The 26532-nt window shown below is 25.5% G+C and overlaps 1 protein-coding gene across 3 annotated transcripts in view; it reads left to right on the forward strand.

Moving 5' to 3' along the window:
• The window catches only part of LOC112595589 (Down syndrome cell adhesion molecule-like protein Dscam2), a 290281-nt gene that overhangs the window by 253190 nt on the left and 10559 nt on the right, over positions 1–26532 (forward strand). For 2 of the 3 annotated variants that reach the window (XM_025340850.1, XM_025340851.1), the window contains exons 11-18: positions 2967–3077; positions 6505–6675; positions 12070–12360; positions 17239–17358; positions 17439–17603; positions 19668–19818; positions 24761–24909; positions 24985–25143. In XM_025340850.1, the coding sequence (XP_025196635.1) occupies positions 2967–3077; positions 6505–6675; positions 12070–12360; positions 17239–17358; positions 17439–17603; positions 19668–19818; positions 24761–24909; positions 24985–25143 (1317 nt within the window). Of the gene's footprint in view, positions 1–2966; positions 3078–6504; positions 6676–12069; positions 12361–15299; positions 15585–17238; positions 17359–17438; positions 17604–19667; positions 19819–24760; positions 24910–24984; positions 25144–26532 lie in introns of all 3 variants that reach the window. The other variant, XM_025340852.1, reaches the window with a different exon arrangement.

Below are 26532 nucleotides of genomic sequence, written 5' to 3' on the forward strand. Positions count from 1 at the left end.
CATACAAAACAAATAAAACAATTTTCGTTTCTAAAATTAAAAATAGTTTCTTGTAGTAAAGGATATTATTAGTAAACTATAAGAAATAAAGGTAATATATTACCTATAGGTAATATTTTGCATTTTTATTAAAATATATAGTTATATAATTTTAATTTAACTGTGTAATAAATTTGTATGGTAAATTAAACATTATAGTAGGTAGTAAATCTAGTTAAAAATGCATTACTTTATTATTATATTTTTTTTTTATATATATATACAAGGACTTGAAAAGTATATTAATGCTCAAATCATTAGGTTATACCCCCCCCCCCCAAAAAAAAAAAAAAAAAATATAATTTTAAATATAATCAAAATAGAAAAAAAAATATTTGAAAATCGTTAAACGAAGCATTGAACATTTTTTTCAAGCTGAATATTATGAATATTTTTAGATAAAATGTAGGTAACTTTTATCAAATGGAAATATTATATCGGGTTACGTTAAAAATATAGTAATCATAGTATATAGGTGTGTTTTTAGCATTATACGATAATATTATCATATCAACCATATAAGATCTGCTTCATTCTTCTCTTTTATCTTCTCTCATTTCTTCACTTTTCCCAAACTCTATTACCTCAATTACGCTTTTTAGTTTCTCAATACTAACGATTAAAATAACCTAGTATTTAATAAAATACACTAATTTCAAATAACTATTTGCACCATATATTTGTTGTAATAAAACAGATGGTTAGGTTTTTCAATGTAAGTTTAAAAATTATTGAAACTATGATGAGAAATAAAGAACTACCGAGTTGAGAATAGACGTTATTAATTAAAAATTTTCCCTGTTTTCAATGTTTTCGATTGTTATACCTGAGCCAAAATAAAAACTTTACTCATATTCTCATATTCTCATCTGTGGCCAATCATAAATATATTTTTTTTTTTTTTTTTTTTTTAGTTACATAAACTTAATTTTTTTATTTTGAAAACTTTTTTTTAAATATTTAAACTTTATAACTATTATAATGAATTTGAAGGTAAATTAATTTTAGTAATTTTAAGGCAAGAATAGCTGAAAATATATTAGTTATACGAGTATAATACCATAGAAGGATTGAAACTTGCAGATATGATATTATCAATTAATAATATTTTATTTTTAGTATTGATCATGACATCAATAATTACGAAATGTGTACCTAACTGATAAACTACAAAACAATACAAGTATTAATACAAATATTGGTATAAAAACGTCGTGCTGAATAAAAAAAATCTATATTTTTGTATGGCTCATGTAGAACTTTCAGTTTCACGTCGTATAAGTGTATGCATTGTTCGAGTTTAAAACGTACTGTTCTCGAGCACCTGGTACAATGATATAATAGTCTATTAGTGGCCGTCTGTCACTATATCTTGCCCACAACCCGAGAATTGTAGAACGGAATTCAACCCGAAAAGTACCATCGCATGTGTATTATGTTATATTATATATTAACCGACGCAATTAAGCTGCATACTCAAAATTAGTGACTTAGCTCCATTAAAACAGTTGACAATAAAGTACTTGAATAGTTATGTTTAAAATTAGTTTTAGCATTTTAAATATCTTAGAATAATTTCGATCACTGATCAATAACAAAAATAAGATAATTGTCTGTGATTAATATTAATGTCATATAAAAAAAAAAAAAAATAAATACTAATAAATAAATAAATAAGCCTAATATATGAAATTTGATAATATTCACACTACGCCAGTACACGACAGCTACAAACATCAATAATGGTAGTTACTTAGTGAAATTGATATACAACGTACTTAAATATATCTATTTTAACGATTCACCCGACAGCTGCCAACCACAATCAATGATATTTGACAGCATTCGCCGAATTTCTGTAACATACATATTAAAATATCTTGCAATACCACAAACATAGATCGGATATAATATAAAGTATGATAATAATAATATATTGTGTTGCTTATTCATCTCATATTTGACACTACACGTTCTGAACCATATGGTTCCCACGTCAATAGAAGTATTATTAGTAGTAGATAGTAGCAGTATTATTATTATTGTTCGTAAATCGCTTTACACAGTCTCATTCCACAATATCTCAAATATATATTTTAACTAGAAGTATGTATTTTTTTTTTCTAATACAAACTTGCACCTTAGAAATATTTGCAATTCTAAAACTAAATAAACTGGTATCATAAAAACAATAAAGTTAAAATTGTATTTTATACGATATGTATATAAAAACAATCGCCACATAAACTATTGTTGTGTTCGTATAATCTATTTTCCCTCGTCCACTCCATCCGACAAAATGTAATCAGGACAAAGCTTGTAGTTTTAACATGTTTAAATTCAATAAATTAATCAGACTAATAAAGATTAATTAATAATAATTAATAATTCGATTTCACATAAAAGATACTCACATATTTATCAATCATAAAAAATCGAATTTAAAAAAAACTGTTAAAAAGGAATGGAAACTTTTATATTAAGCCCTAACTGAATTTTATTAAAATTTGCCACATCATTTTATAAGTAATATAATTAAAATAAGTTAATAAAATCTCAAAGTTACTATACAGAGTAAAAATTAAATGATAACTTCACTTATATCAACTTCACTTAAATTAATTCATTGGTCTTGGACTTGAATTTTTATCATACTGTCTCACACGTGATATTTTATTTTATTTATTTATTTTTTTTTTTTTTTTGAGTTGAGCGTAAAAGCTCAAAACTAATATGGTTATTTATCATTTATAATTACTTAAATTATTTTATAAATAATAATACTGATCTTTTAGACATCATTTACCTAAAATATTACATTTCTTTAATCTTTTTATTTTTTTTTAATAACCTTTCGTTAGGCTTCTTAACTATATGTAATTAAAAGGTTAAAATATACAACATTATGAAATTAACGTACATTTCAGGTGATCCGGTGGCCAAGAAAACTCCTAAAATAATTGCACGAGCTGGTCAACAATTGCAAATGACCTGCCCGATATCTGGATACCCAATTTTCAACATCAATTGGGAAAAAGGTATGAAAAGTTATTAGTGTATCATCAAAGACCACAATATTTTTACAGCTTAATATTGCAGATATACTCGCATAATTGTATTCTTTTATTTTTAATGTATACATGTATAATGTTAAAATTCACTAAATACTTGATTTTAAAAATATATAATAAATTCATATTAATATCAAAGTAAGAATAAGTTCTTATCTTGAAAAAAAAATATAACTGATAAAAGATAAAAGTAAAAAGTTTTCAAATTTAAAATTTTTATATTATTAATGCATTACTATAAAATAACTTTTTATTAAAATTTATTGTTTTCGAATAAATCTTTAATTAACCTTCCCTTCTTTTTAGATAAATTTAAAAATCATTGTAGATGCAATCGTATATTTATTTATGTGGAACGGCAATCTAAAAGGTATTATTTCCATTTTTCATTTTTTTAAGACCTATTAATGGGTTTTTGAATCGTACAACCATTGGAAAGTTATGATGGTAAAAAAAAAAAAAAAATTGTAAAATCTTTGTAAAAATAAATTGTTATGTGACGTAAGCAATATTTTAGTTAAATGTTTAAAATTTAATACTTGAACCTATTGATTATTTTTAATTTTATCTATTACATTCAATAGTAAATTTTTATAAAACTCGAGGAAATATTAATTTTATATTATTAATGATTGAAAAATATATTTATAAAAGAATATAATATGTTTTGTAAAAAAACTTACTAACTAGTACATATTTTACCATTTTTTTAATGAACCGACTATTTAATATGAGAAATAAATACTACATTTTAGTATAATTTAGAAAACGTTACTTTTGACTTTTTGAAATAGTAATTTTTGACATTATTCATGAATAAAAAATTTATTTTGTGCTTTAAATAGAATATAATAGCAGAATTTGATTTCTCGGATTTTATTCAATACAAATCAATATACAACTTAATTTTCGTCAATTTTGGAAATAATGGAAATAGTGCACTATGTATTGTCATCTAATAAATATTATTACCTAAATTTGTATTAAAATTGTATTTCCAATATTCGTTTTTAATGTAATTATTTATTCTTTATATGCAATGGTCTATTAATAAATGCCTATAATTTTCAGAATTAGGGATAATTATTGTGAAACGGTAGTTCTATAAACGAATTATATTCACTGTTTTCCGTGAATAAGTAATTTTTGAATTTAAGAGTTTTAATATAGCAATATTTTACATTAAATGTGTAGTCATGAAGTTGTTTGACGATTTATACTAGAAACTTTCTATTTTTATCTATTCACATAAATCCAGCATTAACTTTAATTTAATGTTATTAAACCTCTATAAAGTTTAAATTTTGCGATAAAAACTCAGACAATATATTTGCTATTTAATGAGTTTTTCAAAATTATCTAAACTGATTAACAATATACCAAGGGTTAATGGCAGTGGTGATATGTCAAAGAATATTTTTTTGATCATCAAATCTAATTTTTAACAAGTCATTAGTACATTTTTTTTTTCTAAATATTACCCAAAGTCATTAAACATCATTCTTGGATTAAGCATTAAACCTCTCTCTGAAAACATCATAAGGGTTTCAGCTTTTAAATTTACTCATAGTGTATTTTTTCCTGTATCATCAATCACAGTTTTAAAGTTCAATCAACCATTGATCTCACTTTTTACGTGGACATCGTATTTTATTTTAATCTATAATACAGTAATTCACGATCCATTAAACATTTCATTGTTTCGGTTATAATACACAAATGGGAAATGTCTATTATATATAATGGGAATTAGAGTTAAATTAACTAAACTTCTTTGGAAAATACAATATTTTAAATATTTTAATCATAATCAATATTTAGCATATATTCAATTAAGAATAACTAATTATATAATATTACATTACAATGTAATAAATTACAGATATTAATCAACCGATAATTATTATCTTAATCCATGTATAATTACAAATATTTGTGTTGCAAATTACTTTATTAGCTTATGTAAATACTAACTGGTTTTAATGAACATAACTTAATTTCAATAAAAATTTAGTTAAAAATATTCGGTCAATAACATAGTTTTATCATCGTGTATAAATTGAGTATCTAAATGTCATAAATGTAACAATTTTAAATTATGTTTACATACATTTTTGTACAAATTTATAATATTACATAACAAAATCCATTAAATAATTTATTTATAAATTATGGTTTTGAAGAAGTGTCAATAAACTCAAGCCTCTAAATCTTGTACAAAAAAAATTATCAAATTCACTTATTGTTTTATTATATTAAATATTGTAAATACATATTTATTTAATAAAAAAATAAAAAACCAAAAAAAAATGTATAATGAACAACAATAATGTAAAATTGAAAAAATATTAATTTATCGTTATTACGTATATAAATAAAATAAGAATATTGCGATCATGAGTAATGAGGTAATAAGGTTGTAAATTTTTCAGAAACTGATGAGGTTTGGTTATAAATATTACTAAATTTTAAATTTAAGTTTAAAATTAAAATATTATCTGATAATGGTAAATGTCCGAATAAGCTAAAACTATAGAGCTCAAAAGAACAACAAAATCTACAGCACATTTATTAAACACAAAAATTTGTTCATAAATAATGTACGATGTAAAACTACGCGCTTTGAATTATATGAAAGACTTGAAGTAATTAAGAGGTATACATATTACTGTGGGTATTATACGAAAATTGTCTTTATTGTTGTTTCTGTAGGATGAGTTACGTTATAATAACCAGCCAACAGTCTTCCCACTCGAAGTCTATTTTATAAAAGTCTGGGTTTCTAATTATAGCCCAGAGGTTCATAAAAACACCCTGGCTATCACACGAGTGAGCCACTCTTTTCCGCACTCAAAACTTCCACCGTCGGTACGGAAAACTGGTCATTTAAATATGTTATGAGTTGTATCCATTGACCCCATGTTTGTTTTGTTTCGTATTATATAAAAAAATAAAATAAAAATGCATAGACTCATATACCCACGTGTTCAGTAAATTTTTAAAAGAAGAGATTACAAATGTTTTATTTTTTTTCATCTCTGCATTCCGTATATAGACTAAACTAAATTATAAGGTACCACGGGAAAGCCCATTGTGCGTTGTCCCTTGAAGTGCATAGATTGATATATATTTTTTTTACCCTTCACATTGTTCAGTTTTTCTGATGGTATTGTTTTCTGGTGACAATATTCTACCGTTATATTACAAACAATAGGATGTGCTTAGAAAAATAGCATATGGAAAAAGAGAGGCTCAATGTATATTATGTATAGTTAGTAGGTTTTCCGTGCACGACTACGGTACTGGTTATTTTTCACTATTTTCTCCTCTGCTATTGTTTTATTACTTTTTGCTAATATATATATATATATATATGCATGTATATTTCTATCAGATAATAAGAGGTTACCCGGAGGAAAATTGCTGAACAAAAGACACAAGGTATTCGCCAATGGCTCAATAGTCATCGAAAACGTGCAAAAAAAGACTGACCAGGGGACGTACTACTGTGAGGCTAGCAACGACAAACACATGGTCCGAGCTTCCATCGAAGTGATTGTCATAGGTAAGAATTTATGCGACGTATCTATAACGAAAACACATACTAATTATTATTATAATTCACGATGTTCAATTAGTTTCGGATAGCTTAAACTTTTTTCACAAGAATTTTAACTCTCGTTATGAAAATCAAAAAATAAATAAATTAACTGTTTTTTTTTTTTTTTTTAATATTATTATTATCATTAACTACTCGAAGGGTGGATATTAATTAATCGCTATGCATATTTTAATTGATGTAACACAGAGCTAATACAAATTTGCACATTCAGTTGGTTTAAAAACTTAACCAACCGATAACTAATTGCCGCTGACATAATTAAAGATGTTGTTATAATAACATATTATTTTAAAATAGTTGATTTTAGAAACACGTCAAGGCAATTTAAAATATTTTTCAATCACGAAAATTATATTACGTCTCACTTACTATAATGAAACAAAATATAAATTTATGCTACCGTGTTTGAAAATACATATTATATGCATTTAAACTATATATATAATATTACTAAAGATCAGTTATTTATTATTATAATATTGAAATATAAATGTTTTATTTTATTAACGTGACACTTACCAAATATCACGTTGAATAAATAATATCATATCATATGAACACATTACATGACACTCAATCAATCAACTTGGATTCAATTGAAAGTAACAATGATTATGTCTTATTTATGTTTTAATATATATATATATATAAATACAACAATGTATGGTTTATCAACAATGATACTATATAGAGAAAAAAAACTAATGTCTTGGTCACATTTTATAAACAATACTAATGATCAAAATGACAAATGATATAATATTACAAGCAGTTTTTAAAAAAAATTTCATTTTTAATTTACTTGTTTGTTTATCCAACACGAAATAACGTTTGACGAAGTTATCAAAATAATATTATTGTTATTAATTTTGAATTTATTTTTATTGTATATTATACAGAGTAAGTAATGTGTTTAACTAACTACATTTCAATCATACATAGGTATTAATATATTAATATATTTTAAATTACATTATAATTCGATATCTAGTTTAAAACTTAGGTAGGTTGTGAGTAATTATATTATTTGGCTACAATATTTAATTTTTCAAAATGTCTTTGAAAAAAAAAAGTGGTGGTGATTTATCGAGGTAAAATATTCACATAATATACGAAATTTCCGTTTTTGAAAAATTACCATCGGCTTTCACGTTTATAAACCATTAAGAGGTTTGTTGTGAGTTGCTATAGAGCAAAAATATTATTTACAAAGTATGAAATTTTAATCATTTCAAATTCAGTGGTGCATTTAGATATTTTTAAAGTGAAGAGGGGTCAAATAACCTTTCTTATACACTTCAATGAAAAACTTCATTCTATATCATAAGTGCAACTATGAGTAAGGCTTGAGTGCTACGCCTATCTAGTATGTTCACAGTGACCTAAATATACTAAATATATATTGAAAAATAAGTCACCAAAAATAAATTACTCAATGAGACAGACAATTAGTTATAGACAAGTAAACTAAAAGGTTTTTTAAATTTGTCTATTTTTAATACTGAAAAAGATTCCAATAATATATTAAACTATTAAAGGATGAAAATGTATTGGAAACATATAAAATGTATACTAAAATAAAATTAAAAATTATTGATTAGAATATATAAGTACCTATTTATAATACCTATGAATTATAATAACAATTTATATTTCTTGCTAGTTGTCGGGCAGTTAATGTTCTATTGACTATTACTCATTAAGGATTTATTTTTCATGGTGTTTTGCCAAAATAAAAACCAATGGTAGCAATAACCAAACATAATATGTAGATAAAGCTTTGATAGAAAATGTGGTTTCCGAAATTACCAAGTACCTTTATATGTGTAACATTTTTTATGTTTATGTTTAAATAATCCACTTTTAACTAATAACATAACCTACTCTTACAAAAATGATAACCATAATATCACTTATGTGTCCTCCACACATAATATACTTTAATAAAAAAGAAATTGATTACAATAATAATCATAACATTTCGAAATCGAATACTGATAAGCTGATTAAAATAAAAAATAAAAATTATAACATTTTTGACAAATGCTTTCAACGTTTATTGTATAATGTATAATAATTATAATATAATTTCTTCCTATTAAAATATAATTTTTTTCTCTTACCTACTGCACCATCATATTATGCAGTCAGCCACAGTTTATCTCATCATCACTATACCTTTTTAGTGTCTTTATTATCTATATTGCATACCATCATCATAATTTTGGATATTTTTAACCATGGTAATGATAAATAAAGGTTAATAATGATATATTATATTCATTAGGTAGAAAAAAATTATACTATTTTTATTATAATTTTTTTTATTTTTGTTATCACGAAAAAATACTAAATTTCCCATGGTTGTATTATATATAAGTGAGATGAACGAGTTCAGACTTTAGGGACATAAATACGTAATTGATATCACTATAATTTATTTAAATTAAATTAATCATGATAATAATGATGTAAAAAAAAAAAAAAATAGTTTTAAACCATTTAACAGACAACGCTACATACATATAGCTTTTGCTAAAAACCCACACGTGAAACACAAATAAATAAAAATACAATTTTAAACGTAATTATTTTACTTATTTTTAGAATTCGCAATCGACAATTAACCAATAAGTAATAAATTGTTATAAACGTATGTGTGATGATTTAAAACTCACACAATATCATAACATTGACATACTCGTCATTTATCTAGCCAAGTTTATATTATGAGAAATAGTTTTTCTGTTGAAAACATGTCGTTCAATTGACAGAAATGGCTGCCTGCTTCAATGCCACGTGCATTTGTAATATTAAAAACAGTTTTAAATTCACGACTTGTCATAAACATGCGTTGTTTTGTGGTCAACATTGAAATCCAAAGACCGTTAGATAAATGACCGATCAACGACCGGATCTATTTGAGCAAAATCGTTATACTATATTATATGTATTAGACCTATCATAATATTAAATATATATTTTACTCATCAATTGCTTTACAACGAAAACTAAACTCAGTGAGTATGAACTATTTATAACAAAGCAAAAGCGATTCATATATGACAAAAAAAGCAAGTCAGTTTTGAGTTTTGTAGTATCTATCTAAGAAAAAATTATACGTATAATAATTAATAAATAACCACGTATTGCTTTGAAAAAAAAAATGAAAAAAAATATTTTGGCAATCATGAAATTTATATCTACCTTCACTAATTAATAATAAAAAAAAAAAAATAATTTCTAATTTTTATCTTTTTTGTGGACATAACTGATCATTGAAAATATTGTCATTCAATTAAATTGAAAAAATAATTAATCAGGATCTTAAAATAAATACAGTTAACAGTAACTAATAATTGGATATTGATAAGACTTTTAGACTTAAGGTAATGTTAATTGTCTTTTAGGTATGACATTGTTGACGAAAACACTCACACATACACACATCAAAGTTTAGTCAGCCTATATGTTTCTTAATGTACCATATAAATTGAGTATTTATAAAGATTATAATTACTGTTTGCCGTTTGGCATTACTAACAATGAATAAAATATAAACATGATTTAAGATATTTATATTATAATAGATATATGAATTTAAATCTATGGAGATACATAGAGTAAATTTATCAAAATATTTTTAATTAGACATATTATTAAATTGTTTGTTCTTATATTTCAAATAATTTTGAAAAAAAAAAATAACAGCCTTTATAATTTAATAGAAGTTTAGCAAATAAATAAAAAGTCAAACATTTTCATTTACCATTTTTTTTTCAATTAAACACGCATTTAAAAATTTTGTTTTATAAATTCTGATTTTGATGATAAATCATAATTAAATACATTTTCATAGTTAGGAGAAATTAGGAAATAAAAAATGAAAGACAATACAAAAAATATACTACTTTTATTTAATTCATAAATATAAAGTGGGTGCTAATAGTTTCTAAATTGAAAAAAAATAATAATCCAACCATAATATGAATAATATTTCAAGTTTTTTAGCATAGTAAAAATCAATAATCGAAATTGGATGATAATGAATGTTTTTATTTTTTAGTTTTTTTTTTTGAGTTCAGATCAATTCTTCTATGAGTTGTCTAGATAATAGTAAAGCAAAACAAAAATAGTATATAAAAAAAAACTTATTTATTTTTGTACAATTATTTGATTTTACACATCTAGTGTATTTAAAACATAGGTAATAATAAGTATCATGTTAATTAGTACTTATTACTATAAGATACGAACATATTTGATACAAAAAACAGTAAAAACTAATGACCATACCAACTTCATCAAAATTAATGAAACAATAAATTAAATATCCAAATTGTTTAATAGGTACTTAATTATGTAAAAATAATTTGAATTCTTTTTTTTTTTGTTATTATCTTGGACAAAAGTAATATTTAAGTTCCAAATAATTATATTAATACAATATTTGTTTCGTTTATAGATCAGTCACAAAATTTAATAATTTTACTAAAAACGTTGGATTTGTGATTATATTAATAGTTTGCATCTCACTAACATTTATTGATTGGAATTCTGTTAAATTTATTATACTATCAATATTCATTGTAAAAGGACAATTTTATGTTTTTTTTCTTTGTATACCTAAGCATATATAGTTGTAAACAGTGTAAGTGGGTTATATAATTTTTAATCAAAAAAAAAAAAAAAAAAAAAATAATAATAAATAAAAATAGTTAATGATACCTTGATAATATGACGTCTGCAAACATAAAGTAAAAGTTATAATTTATTTTAGTTTTCTCTGATGAAAACATTTTAGTGCATTTTTTAAGAACACATTTTATCGCTAAAATGATTTCGCTATTTTTATCTCTAGTAAGGACAAGCTTCTTTTACTGACATGGCACTGCCACTCTCTTTTTATTTTATTTTCTGTATCGAATATTATTTTTTTTTCCTTGTCGGCTACTCTGTCCGTCACAAAGATTGAACTTTTTAATTAATTGGATTTTTCACTTAAAAAAAAAAAAAAAAACTACAATAAAAACTATCTGGTTCTAGAGATTTTAACTGAGTAAGTAGGAGTTTCCAATACTAGTTTTGGTTATTCGATTAAAGTTCTAAACAGTAATTTTGTGTAATAGACGATCGTCGTAATATTATTATATATTACGAGGCAAAACCGGGCGTTTTTTAATTGAATCGCGAATCACACTGATATACTCGTATATGTATGTACAGATATACAAACACGCAAGTTCGTGCCATTACACACACACACACACACACCACACACACACACACACACACATTTCGTCGCGAGTCATTATCCATATTACACGTGTATTGCAGAACCACCACACATCCATCCATTCACGATAGGAGACGGTTACCACGAAGGTGGTCGCGTTGGATGGCAGTGTTTCATAACCAAAGGCGACGGGCCGCTAACGATTGATTGGTTGAAAAACAACCAGTCGCTGGACCTAGCGTCCACACCGTCACTGTCGGTGACCTATCAGAACGAGTATAGCAGCTCAGTGCTCATCGAGAGCATAAGATTGGCGCACGAGGGAAATTACACTTGTCGGGCGACTAATCCCGTGGCAACAGTCGAGCACACGGTCACGCTGACTGTACTCGGTACTTAATTACGCCCACGCGCGAGCGTACACACACACAACACTTTACACGAGCACCTGCGTAGTTGTTATTTGTCGTTATTAACATTGTTTTTATTGATTTTTTCGGCGTTTACGTTGAAACTATGATCGTGTTTATGACCGTCATATTGGCTTTGGTTAGTTTAGACATTATGTTATAGGTGTGCCTTTTACATACAATTATTGTCTTCTTTCTTTTTTTTTCTGTTGATTTTATGAAATTTGAAAAATAAATAAATACAAATTGATATTGAGTCTTATAGGTAGAATCTACTTAAGAAAAAATAACACATATAATTATCAATAGATAATCACGTTTTATTTTAATTTTGTTTACTTATTCGTGGACATTTGTAATAATCGAAAACGCAGCAGGACTAAACATCTAAAAAAAAAAAAGTGATTAATTTTTACTTTCTTAGACTTAATGTATTTTTATAGAACTATATCTATTATTTTAATTAACTGTATTTGATTTTTAGTAAAAAAAATTTTAAAAAAATGTTATTATTTATCCACAACCAGTGCGTATTATTATAATACTTGTATGAGCTTATTAAGTGATAATAAGAGTCAATCCACGGTCATAACAACGATTATCTTTTCTTTGTTCCGCGAAATCACCACAGAAAATTTTGTTGCACAATCGCACAAACGCACTCGAATTATTCGATATTTTATTTTCAAGCACACGCTGCAATTGCACATTATCACCGCCATTTCAACTATAAAAATATTATGTTAAATATTTTTGATAATTGTAAATTGTTATTTTTTTATCTTTGTTATATAGTCTTTCTATACAAAATTCACTTTGTTCACAGCACCAGTCTATATAAATTCGCACAAGCACTGTATAATATTAAAATATATATATTTATGTATTATTATGTTTAAAAGCTTATATTTTATTATTAGTACTATATGATAATATCACGCGAGTACATTATGAAATTGGAGCACATTAATAACTGTATAATTATATTGCATTATAACATATTATGTTGTTAGGTATTATAAAAGTCACGCATGTGACCGGTTAAAGAGTATCATCTGCTAAATTTTCTAAAACTATTATCAAGAATAAGCTAAACAAAATCATGCCAATAATAGATAATTTTTGGACACGCCAATGTATATCGGTGTTCCATCTAACTAATAGTATTATCATCTGAAAATGTCAACACTATATTACATAATATATTATGTAAATCAGTTACACAGTAACCCTTGTGGGTAAGATATTATGTGGTCGATATTTATTAACAATGTCTGTATTCTATACATAAATAAAGCCACAGCCACTGATAATAACCACATTGTGTACAAATGTATAATAGGTTACCGCTAAACCGGTCACAGCGTTTGTATACTTAATTGGAACGCACTTTATTTTACAATAATTATTATCATATTATCGCACCAGTAGTGTTTATACACGTGAATAAACCATACACATACACACTACGCAAGATGCGACCGCACACGTACATTTATAAAATAAATATACACAGAGAGTTCCTATCTGAGAAATTCAGATTTGGGCGAGTGAATACTATTTAAAATAGTAATGGTGTCTAAAGATAAATAACCTGTTATTTCTGTTGTTTTATGTCAACTACAAGTGCACGAGAGTACGTATCTGTGTACGTGTGTGTGTTTGGGTATTTAAATGTGCGCCACGAATTAAGATACATACAGGAAATTCTACGAGTACGAGTCGAATAGAGTAAAATATATACGCAGGTATACATTGTTCGTTTTCAGTATAAAATATAGTGAAAGATAATAGCACAAAAATTGTTTAAAATTATATTTGAACTAGTATAGCGTGCTAAAATTTGTGTCGAAATTGAGTTTTGGTATTATTTATTATGATTTCAAAGGCCTGTCCGCTATTTACCGTTTACGATGTGTGCCACTATTCGGAACCAAAAAACGCGTCACAATACGCCACGAATTGTTTAAATATTTAATTGATAAGGGCGCTTGTTGCGCGTGCCTTGCAATTAGGTCATCGTCCATAGATCCGAGCAGTTGTGACTACAGCCTGCAGTATATTTGAAGGTCAGAATATCAATCGACCTTCACCGGAGCATGGTACAGTTTTATTTAACCTTAGTGTTGTAAAAAATAACACTGCAAATCAGTTTGATCGGTGCAGTACGATCAACCTGAATAGGTACTTTATGATGGCGATACGCAATATCGCCGAATTTCGAATTAACACTAATGGGCTCTCAAATAGCCCAATAATTTTCAAAATATTTGCATATTGTTAAATACCGAGCATTAAGAGGGGTAGATGGTTTTATAATACACATATTTCAGGACTACCTATAGCAGTTGTGCCTGAATTCATGTTTTATTTAGGCATGTATATTATGGGCTGCAGTAAATATTATTATAATATGATATCTTAATTCGTGAGGCGCGTGCACTTAAAATATTATAACATTACAATTACCACATGAGCACTGTTTTTTTTCTTGTATTTATTGTTTATTTGTTCTCTGCACGGATCGTAATATCGTAACTGATATTTAAATACATTTACAGTACACACATGTAATATATATTATACTGTAGAATCATCGCTCCGGAGCAGTTCAACTCCATTAAATCAAATTACCTATATTAATTTTATTATTAAATTAATTAACTCATATACGAGAAGTCTGTATATTTTATAAAATAAAATGTTTGTATCACGAAGTTGATCAATACAATTTTCTTAAGACAAAATTATTGTTGTAGTGTGAGCTGTGCGCCTCATATAATATATTACGTCGTACTGAACGACATTTATATAATATTATAGTATACAATATAATACGTGTGTGTATATGTGTGTATTGATGCGTATTTGTGTCTGTTGCCTTTCTTCCCGCCGCCGTCGTTTCTGTTTTCTGTTTCCAGCGCCACCAGAAATCACACCGTTTTATTTCTCCGAGCTGACCGAGGGCTCTAGGGTACAGGTGGCATGCACGGTGCACCAGGGCGATCTGCCGCTGAACCTGACCTGGCTGAAGGACGGCGGCCCGGTGTACCGCGGTCCCGGTGCGGCCGCCGTCACGCCGTTCAACGCGTACTCGACCATACTGACCATGAACAACGTATCCCGGTCCGACACGGGCGACTATACGTGCGTCGCCGCCAACCCGGTGCACAGCGCTACATACACGGCACACCTGAACGTCAACGGTACCCCCAAGACATGACCCTCCCCCAAAGACCAAACAGAGAAAAAAAATAATTGAAATTCATCCGAAACCACCATCGTACCCCCTTGGCAACCGAGCTAGAACAGTGGCCTAGAGATGCGTGATTTTCATAGAGTAGTATTACGTACATTATACTTGAATATAAAATTAATGATATAAATTCTTTTCTTTTTATTTTTAACAATGTTATGGGCAACTTCTAAGCTATAAGAACAGTTAGATATTTTTATAATTATAAAGTATATACTTAACAATAATATTTACATTAACGATATCTATCAACAACACCATTCCATACTATAAGATACGACGGGCAGACTAAAATGTTATGAATTTGTTAAATAAAGGAAGAAGTCCCGTTAATATACGAATAAACAGAGGATTGGGCAGATAGTTAGAGAAAACAACTGTATTTCTGGTTGGGAATTTTAGGTTTATGTATATAACTCCAGCTAATAAAAAGGGGAATCAATACGATTGTAAAAGATTTTCGAGGAAAATAGACAATTAATAGACAGATAAACTAGAGAACGTAATTCTCGAATTTCGACGTTTTCACGAAATTGCATTAAGCCTTGTCCAGTTGTAGTTCACCCACATTCGAGTCTATACTTTTTAATATTCTAATTTTGACCGAAATAAATCATTCAAAAAAAAAATAAATAATAATAAATGATTTATGAGTTGGAAATTAAAATGTATCTATATCATGCCCGAAATAGAGATTTAATTGATAAAATAAAAAACCGACCAAATTTTGATGGCATATAATTTATAATGTTTTTGAACAATTAACTCGTAACGTGATGCACATCTATGTGCATGTATATGAGGTTTATTTCAAGTTATTATTATGGCGTCATAATAATATTATATAATGATCATTCATCAACGTTTGCTCGTTTTGAAGAATGACAATGTATGCATATTTTGATGAACGGTTGATTTTGGTTAGAGAAATAAAATTTCTTAGATTCTAGCGCCTGTGTAGTTAAATATGATATAAATAAAATGACCATTACTTATCCATGTTTAATTCTAGCATATATATTTTATAGTCGTGAAATTGATTCGATAAAACGATAACAAAATCGAATTTGAAGCAGTTGATGAAATTATTATGTATTATTATAAATTCTATTGAAGTCTGTCCGTCATTTTAATATTCTAAATCTAAAATATAAAAATAAATTATTTCAGTAGTCACGTGAAATGCACAAAAATAAACTCAAATGTTACTACAAATTTATAGAGTTATTTTAAAGGGGTGACAATTCGATGTTTATGAAATCAGTTAAAAATAATTTAAAACATCAATTGTTTTAGTTAATATACATTCCGTATAAGAGGTACATTTTTAAAATATAGTTAATTAGAAATAATCGCATCTCTGGTCTACTGCATGCTGGCTGACGAAGTCAATTTAATTATTTGTCTACTTTTAACAGACCTTTACGTGTCATTTTCATTAATAATATTTTCATTGTTTTACTATCTTCTTAGGCGAATCTTATATTCGCATCACTTATTTTTATATTATTGCATGTTAACTGCACTTGGCACCGTACTTAAACACTATTTTATCGATACCCATGAAATATTAAATTTGAAAACTAACAGATTCTTGTTTATAGTACCTCCTGAATGGATAATTGAACCTAAGGACGTAAACGTTATTCGAGACGATCAAGCAGAAGTCAACTGCTCTGCGTCAGGACATCCGAAACCGACGATAAAATGGAAAAAAGGATCCAGTAATAAAAAACAAACATAATTATTTTAGTTGGTTTGAATTTAAGAACGATAATAATTATAATATATTATATAATATTAGGTAAAGATTCAGATCAGTTTAGTGACGACATATTAGATAACGTGACATCTGATGGCACTCTGGTTATCAATAAAGTGACAAAGAAACACGAAGGCTACTACGCGTGCGAAGCAAATAACGAAGTCGGTTCGCCCATAGTTTCCATAATTCGTCTAAACGTACAAGGTGAGAGATTATTTATTTATTTTAACTCCTGCATAAGCCTGCTTTAAATATGAAATAAACATTGTAATTGTTATATATCAAACAATTATGTTTGTATTGAGATATGGTATAATATAATCATCACTATTATAGAACTAAGAATTAACTTACTTTAAATCACAATTTTACAATTATTCAATATATTCGCTATATATTTGCCTGGCATTACTCTAGTTAAACAATTATTTTTAATAGAATTTTCATTTAAAAACATGATTATTATATTACCTTTGAATAAGAAAAAACTATAAAATTAGTTAAATGTTATTTTGGTGATATGATATAGTTAATAAGTGAATATAATCTAAAAATTAAGACATATATAGTAAATAAAATCAATGTATACATAGTAACATTTTGATTTTTTGTTTCGAGGGATACACACAGCCTTGCGTTAATTATAGTTCCCAATGCGTTTAAAGAAAAAAAACTATACGTATTAATTTTAGTGAAGTTGAACTTAGTTTAATTAAAATTAACACTAAAAAAATAAAAAAATTAAAAAAATTAAAATTAAAACTACATACCCTATTTACTAATCACTGAAAAAAAAAATCATTTGAAATTTTTATAAACTATTTTTTTTTTATTATTATACGTTATAAAAACATAACTTCACCTGAATTTATTTATAAATTATAAAACATAACACAATTGCATACAATTTACTATATTTATTATACACATTAATTTATAATTATAAAATTCATTAAACATATTATATTTTTAACAAACGGATAACACAAATTTTTAAAGGTGAACATGATTTATGCATCAATTGCTAAGTTGTGCCAAAACAAGGTTTTAAAGTAGATTTATCAAGTATACTTATAACAAATTGTTTTATTAATTAACAAATAGATCTAAATGTATTTATTAGTGGATAATATAAATTAGGTATAGATAATTACTATTTAAGTACAATAAGAATAATAATAGTTATAATAAGAATACTGCCGACATTATCTCAATCTTTAACGACATTTCATGAACTATAAATATTTTATCACCATAATGTTCCAAAATAAAACAATCTATACATTTCAACTAAAAGTCACAAAAATTGAGAAATTAAATATTTATTTTGAGTCAGACTTCATAATACATAAATTAATTGAAATCCAACAGCTAAATTAAAAAAGTATCGAAGAAAAGTTCATTATTTTTTCGTCAAGAATAACGATTGACTTCAATTGCTTATTGTGTATCATAAAATATATTTAAATTTTCTTGTACTATTATGCGAATGTTATAATTCGTGTTAGTTTACATGACTATTTCTAAAACAATCATTGGTCTAATAGGTATGATGACAATATACTTGCCACAGAATTATTATACGTTGTGAATATGCATTGCAATCACGTTAATGTTCTGATTATTATTATTATTATCAGTATCGACAATATAAATCTTTTTCAAACGGTTTTCATTTTGATCCACAATAAACGGATACATAATCATCCAAGACAACGGTCGTGACGATAACTTCTTATACTTATATAATTATAATAATATATAATATCATACATAATAAGCGACATGGATCGTGCTGGTGACGTTTAATCGAAAACGTATCGATCGGATATGCGTTTTCCATTGGGTGGTTGACAAAAGAGCTAAAAATGGGAAATAGAAATCGGAATAGTTGTTAGTACATCAGTCAATTATATCCGATATGTAGAGACCCGATCTATTCTATCGATTGTTGGTGGCTGTGGATTATACTGTGACGAAATATTATGAAAATCTATTATAAGGTTGCTGCGAACGCACATACACACATACGCATACATAAATGTATAAGCGCGTGTACGTGACAGAGGTGTGTAAATATTTGTAAGAAAAGATACTAGAATATTAAGACTTCTGTTATGTATGTATATGTATATAAACTCCAAGAGACCCTAGCTGCTGTCGGTTCAAGTTATTTACTCTTTTATTATGCGGTTTCCGACCTTTTTTTTTTTCATTTATTTATATTTTGTATGTTTGTTTGTTTGTTTTTTTTTCTATTTTGTCCAGACTTACCACACATTATACTTCCAAATACAAAATACATGTCTATAAACGGCGGAGTGGCATCCATGGATTGCGAGGCAACCGGAGACCAACCGATACACATATCGTGGATCAAAGGCTCGGTTCAACTTAACTACAAGAGCTCTAATCTCAGGTAACTAATCCACTACTCCTAATATAAATACTATAAAATAATATAGTTAATATTATCTGCAGATATTAAATAAATCATTCCGACGTCGTACCTATATTAAGTTATGCATATTAATATTAATATATTATTTTTTATATTTTATGTTAAGGAAAAATTACAAAATGTGAATAAAAGAGTTTTTATAATGAAAATAGTTAGGCGTAAGTAACACTAAAGAATTTAGTGCTAATTGGTTAATCTATATTTAATTGTATATCGTTTTCATAATTTGATGGATATATTTCAATTTACACGAATTAATTTTTTTAAATAATGGTAAACTTTGAAATATTGGAAATTTGAGTATAGTAAAAGTTTGACATGCATTTTATCATAATATATTTTTTTTTTATAACAGTGTACTACTATTAAAAAAATTAACCTCGACAAAAAAACTCTAAAATTATATACGAAACGCTGTCTGATTATATTGTTATTAAAAAAATAAATCATTAGACAAATTGTAGACTATCAGATTCAAGAAAATGGACTCATAGTGGTATTAAAGTTGATACTTTAAATAAAAATATATATAGTAATAAAATGTGTAATATAATGGCTGTCATGGATTTAAAAGTACTGGTATATTATGAGAAAATAATTAAAAATGTAAATATATATTTCATAACGCATAGTGTTTATACCAGGAGATTTTAATACTGAAATACAAAATATGCGTATTGTTGATTGATATGATAAAATAATATGTTCAATACATTCCAATGTACTATATTTATGGTTTTTAAATTTAATTTAATGCAGCAGCAGTATTAAATATTTAAATACACGGTGCTGATGACATAAACTAACGATTATTTTATACAATTTTTATTTAATCACTTGAAGTACTTTATGAAACAATATTACTTAACGGAACGATTAAAAAAGTTTATCGAAAATTATTATAGAAATTAAGAACCCCATTGTTCATACATGTACGATTTAGGTTTTATTTTATAGTTTTAAGAAACTAACTTATTTCTATTTATGGAAATATGGTAATACGAGTAATGATTTTATGTTATAAAATGTTTAACCTTCCCCTATTCACAAAATATAAATTTCATCGTACCTAATGGCAGTTTATAGTTGAATCATGAACCGTTACACATGTACTAACTGTACACGGAGATAACTAAAACTATACTAAATATGTTTAATTGCCATTTAAGTATATAAATAATAAATACCTATGTATAACATTAAAAGCGGCTAGAATTTGAAAAGATTGAAGAATACATTAACAACTTTGACAAATTACCTCAGATGTTTATTTCAGCTTTATTTAACATACATGTTTTATTAAAAAAACTATTTACGTCTATATTAGCTAGGTACTTCAATAAATTAAAATGTTTTCCAAAAACATGTGTATTTTGTCTACATATTTAATGTTTTTATCAATTTTAACTCTAAAACTTCTATATAAATCATGAAAATTATTTCTTTTGTGACATTTTCTACAAAACTTTGAAGGTTATTCGATATATTCTTTTATTGAATATTTTGTTATACGCTTTAATTTGTATTGTAATTCCTTATTTTTTTTTTTTTTAAATTCAGCAATAAGAAGTTAAAAGCAGTTTGCTTTAAAATATTTTTACTCAGTTATTCAAAATAATACATAATTATGAATATAGAATATATAATACATTTATATACAATTATTCAAAGACAATATGTCTATGAAAAAATATTAACAGGACTAGCTTATGAATTTGTTATTCCACTAATTCCTATATGTATAAGTTAGTATGCACTAGTCATAAGCTTTGTTTTTAAGGTATAAATTAAAATGTCTACAAATATTCTCATCATTTATAACATATATTACACAGAATTGTAATTATTTAATACGTCTAACACTATCTTTTTAGTATAGGACAGTGGTTCCCAACCTTATTTATTCTACGCCCCCTTTGTAGATTTTAAAAAATCTCACGCCCCCCCACCCCCACCTTTAAATTGAAAAAATTATAATTTTTTTGTTTACTTTACATTTTACAAATAAACTATATAATATTCGGAAAGACTACTTTTTTATTGATGATAATAATTATAAAATATAAATAATTGTAAATAATATAGTATTATAGTGGAATTTTAAATATAATAAAATTTGATAAATAAAAATTTTACTTTGTGATGATTGCTTGCGCCTCCACAGCGATGTGTATACGCCTACCGAGAGGGGCGCGCCCCCCAGGTTGGGAACCACTGATATAGGAAAAATAAATAAGATACTATAATATATTTATAAATAAAAATTAATGTATTTAAATAAATTATTTTTTCCTCAAAACATTCAAACAATATTAGGATCAAAATAAAACTAAATAAAATTTAAGTCTCACATTTATTATTTGTGTGAGTTTACTGTGTATGTCATATATAGTATAGATACAACTAAAAGAAAAACAAAATTTTTTTAAACTTTTTTAAATTCAAATCTTAAAGGATTATATAAAATAAGATCCGAATATTTTAAATCTTCCAATCGTTTCCAAACAAGCAACGAAAAAATACTCTTAAATGGTTTATTTTTTGTACATATACTTACTAATCTACTAAATAACTTTTAAAAACATGGGTCCCTGGTAAAGGAATGGGTAATTTGTAGTGAAACGGGAAAACTTTTATGTCTGCCTAAAAATGTAAAATACAATTTAGATACTATACTTCAAATACACTCTCGTAGAAATAATGGTAATGCTTGAAAAATTTAAGGTATTATGAACATGAATACATTTGTAGAAATAATATTATGTAGTTGCAAGGAAAACTACTGAGACAAAATAGAAAATATAATTTTTTTTGAAATCCGGTCACGTAGTTGAAATTTTCTCCGACCACACGTTTTGTATGTGACAGCATTGTAAACCCAATGTATTGCTAGACTTAGAGATTTTTGAGAATAAACCAAATATTAATATTTATGAGTTTAAAATAATATACAAAAAAAAAATTAGCCCTGTAAATCTTCCTCATAAGTTATCTAGTCATGAAGTTATTAGAGCATTTTTTATTTTCATTTTTGGTATAAGTGAATTTTGTTAGGTATTAATAATTTAGTTTTTGATTTATAATATCACTACATTATTTTAAACTAATAAAAACTATAAAGTTATAATTTATTAAAATATACTTACAGTCATGTAGCATTTAAAGCACGCAATTGTAATACTATGATAAAATAATGATGAGTTACGCAAAAAAATAATGAAAATTACTTTGTAATTTACCATTTTATTACATATTAAGAAATAAGTAAATCCTTTTGAAATCAGAAGTGTGGTTATAAAAAATATCTGTCTAAAGTTTATTATGCTTTTTTTAATTAAAACTCTTTTTAATTGACTTACATTCAACAAATTAATTATATTATAACTACTAATGTAACATTCGTTACACACTATATTCTATAATTTACTAATTTAAAAGAGTTGATTAAAATAATAACGTATCAGCTATGCATATGAAAATAACTTTGAAGGGCAACAGTAAATAATCAATAATATAATAATAAAATTTTAATTGATAGTAAATTATATTTGAACATTATAGTTCTTTTTGATGTATTATATTCTACAAATTTGTTCATACAAGCTAAAACTTATAACGAATTGCAGTGTATGAAAAAATATATTAATGAAAGTTAATATTTAAAAATAGTATTTATTATGTTGATATTCACATTTAAAGTTCATTAAAATACCTAAAGAAATGAGATTGAATTTTAAGCAACAGCTCACTAAGCAATATCAATAGTCTTTGTTAATTTTTTTTTTTTTTTTAATCTTGAGAATAAGTAAAGTAAGGTTTACAATAAGCACAAGTAAAAAGAGAATTAATATAGAAAATACAAAATAATGGATAATGGATAATGTAACAAACAATAAGTCAAATTAATCACAAATATTTACATCAATTCGGACAGGGGGATTGAGTGAAGAGGCCATCCATTGATGAAACTTCTTGATTGTTAAAACTTAAAATTTTATAATATGTCATAACATAATGTTTTTGTTTGTAAATATTAAACTTTCCATTTTTTAATTTTTTAAGGACCTGACATCAAAACTACTGCAAAGAAAACAATAAAAAACTTTTTCATATTTTCGTATATTTTAATATATACTATAAATTTAACATTTAATTTCATTGCGATTTATATTCTATATTAATTTTAACGGTAAAATAACAATTCAAGTTTAAAATAAATTCAAATATTAAATTAATTTTAAATGGCATATTACACTAAAGAAAAATATAGTTGATGATTTAATTATATTCATTTATTATTGACTTTTGAAAATTGTTTACCTTAAAAAACTCAAAAATGATTACTAGAATTATTTAACATTAAAAAAAATACATACATTTGAAACGTTGAACTAATGATAGTAAATATTACATTTTATTTTTTGTGGGTTTTCACAATTCATATTAACAATAATTGTAAATTGACTAAAGTTATCTAAATGGTAATTTAATTCAAAACATCAAAACTTATAATGTTATAAAATAATTGTATCTCTTTTTATAAATTATAAAAATAATTTCGACGTTCACTTTAAATTAAAATATGTACTTTTAAATAGCTTATTTTGTTATTATAAATATATCTATGCTATGTATTAAATTGAAAATACAACAAGTTAAAAAATAATACTAAAACTCATATTATAGACATTTTAAACATACTGATATTTAAATGCAGTAATGTATTGTTTATTTTATAATTTATCATATCATACATATTTTGAAAATATTCACTGATTCGCTTGATTTTTAATTAAATACCATTTTTATATCATTATATCACAACGGTATTACATAAAATAGGAACACATTTTAAATTAATTATTAAACTGATAATACTCTATACTTTTTTTTTCAATAGATATAATGTAGAAGAAATGTACACTGATACATCTGTTAAGTCAAAATTGATTATTAGTAAAGTGAGTGCCACAGACTCGGGAAGATATGTGTGCGTTGCTGAAAATTCATTGGGGAAACACGAAGCAGCTATGGAATTAGAAATTAAAGGTATGTCAGACACCATGATTTCTAGTGATTTATCTCAACATTACTTTGTAATTAACTTTAAATTACCTTATCTAGTTTTGGGATCTCCGCCAGATGATCTATCGTGCAACGTCACTACTCCTAACAGTGTGAGATTACGATGGACTGACTTGAACGCGAATAACTTAATGAGCGACTATGTGCAGGGATATATTCTTACCTATTCAAAGGTGGTACCTGCGGATGACTTAATAAGTGAGTTTATTTAAAAATTGCATGAAAGAAGTTTTACAAATTATTACAATATTTATTGTTTCCGATAAATCAAAATAAATTTTCTAGAAATAGTTAAATAATTTTTTTCAAACTATTCTTTGAAAAAATGTAGATATAAATATAAAAGGTATTTTTTTTTCTATTGAATAACAAACTTTGGTTTAATTCTTGAAAATGCCATCTCTGGAAGGCATTTTACTTTAAAATTGTATATTAAAGTTTTCTATTCTTATATTTTTATTAACTGATAAATATTGTATAGCCCTTAAAAAAAAGAAAAATATAATCCAAATATAATGATGTTAATTTTTTTTTTGTATATAACTGCAAGAATATGACCTTATATACGTAGTAATCACTACTACAACATAATTATGTTATAGGAAATAACGCATAAATAAGCAGGAAAATTATTGCTGTATCTTAATTACATTATTCAAAGATATTACCAAGTATTCAAATTAGTGTAACGATAGTTAAGTAAACTACCTCTTACTTATAGCGATAAACACATCCAATTTTAGTGATTTTCCAGCTTTGCAAACATTGATTGGCTAAATTTACCAATATAATATCAATAACTAAAATAATTACATTATCCGAGTCACTAAATTAATATTTTATCTACAACTATTTTCAAAAAAATTATTTATTGATAAAGATAAATAATAGTATTCATAAAAATAAAAATGTTTAAAGTTATTTTAAAAAAAAAAAAAAAATGTTTTATTATAACTTTTTTATAACAATATAAAACAATATTCACAATGTTTACTATTTTAAGTATTTATTTATACGTCTTGGCATTTACATTAATGCATTTTTTTTTTTTTTTTTTTTTTTATCAACTTAATTCTATCACATACTGAATTTGTAATTTGTATTCAATATTACTTAAAATAATTTTCATAATACATTTTAATCCTTGATATCGAATTAGATTTTTGAATATGATTTATTCGTATTTCAACTTTTTCATTTTAGCAAAATCTTAGTTATATAATATAGTATAAATAATTAATTACAGTAACAAAATATAATTCAAGTAATACCATTGTATTGAGTAAATAAATAATAATAATAATATTTTAAGCACATAAAAAATGTCTGCTTATTTTAGATAATATTTTATTTTATTATTTAGCGAAATCACGAGTGTATCATTGATACCTAATATACAAATATAAATTAATGTGTAATTTTATTCATCAATAAATCAAACCTGTGAAAATTATTCAATAAAAAATATATAGGTAATTTAACATAATTGGCGCATAGCAATTCGATTAAAATATGTTTATACTATTTAGGAATCTTAAAAAAATATTTTAATAAAATCTTTACTCCATAGAATATTATAAATAAATC

This window comes from Melanaphis sacchari, unplaced genomic scaffold, assembly GCF_002803265.2.
Source record: "Melanaphis sacchari strain LSU unplaced genomic scaffold, SCAv2.0 Contig28_pilon_pilon, whole genome shotgun sequence".
NCBI classification, from domain to species: domain Eukaryota; kingdom Metazoa; phylum Arthropoda; class Insecta; order Hemiptera; family Aphididae; genus Melanaphis; species Melanaphis sacchari.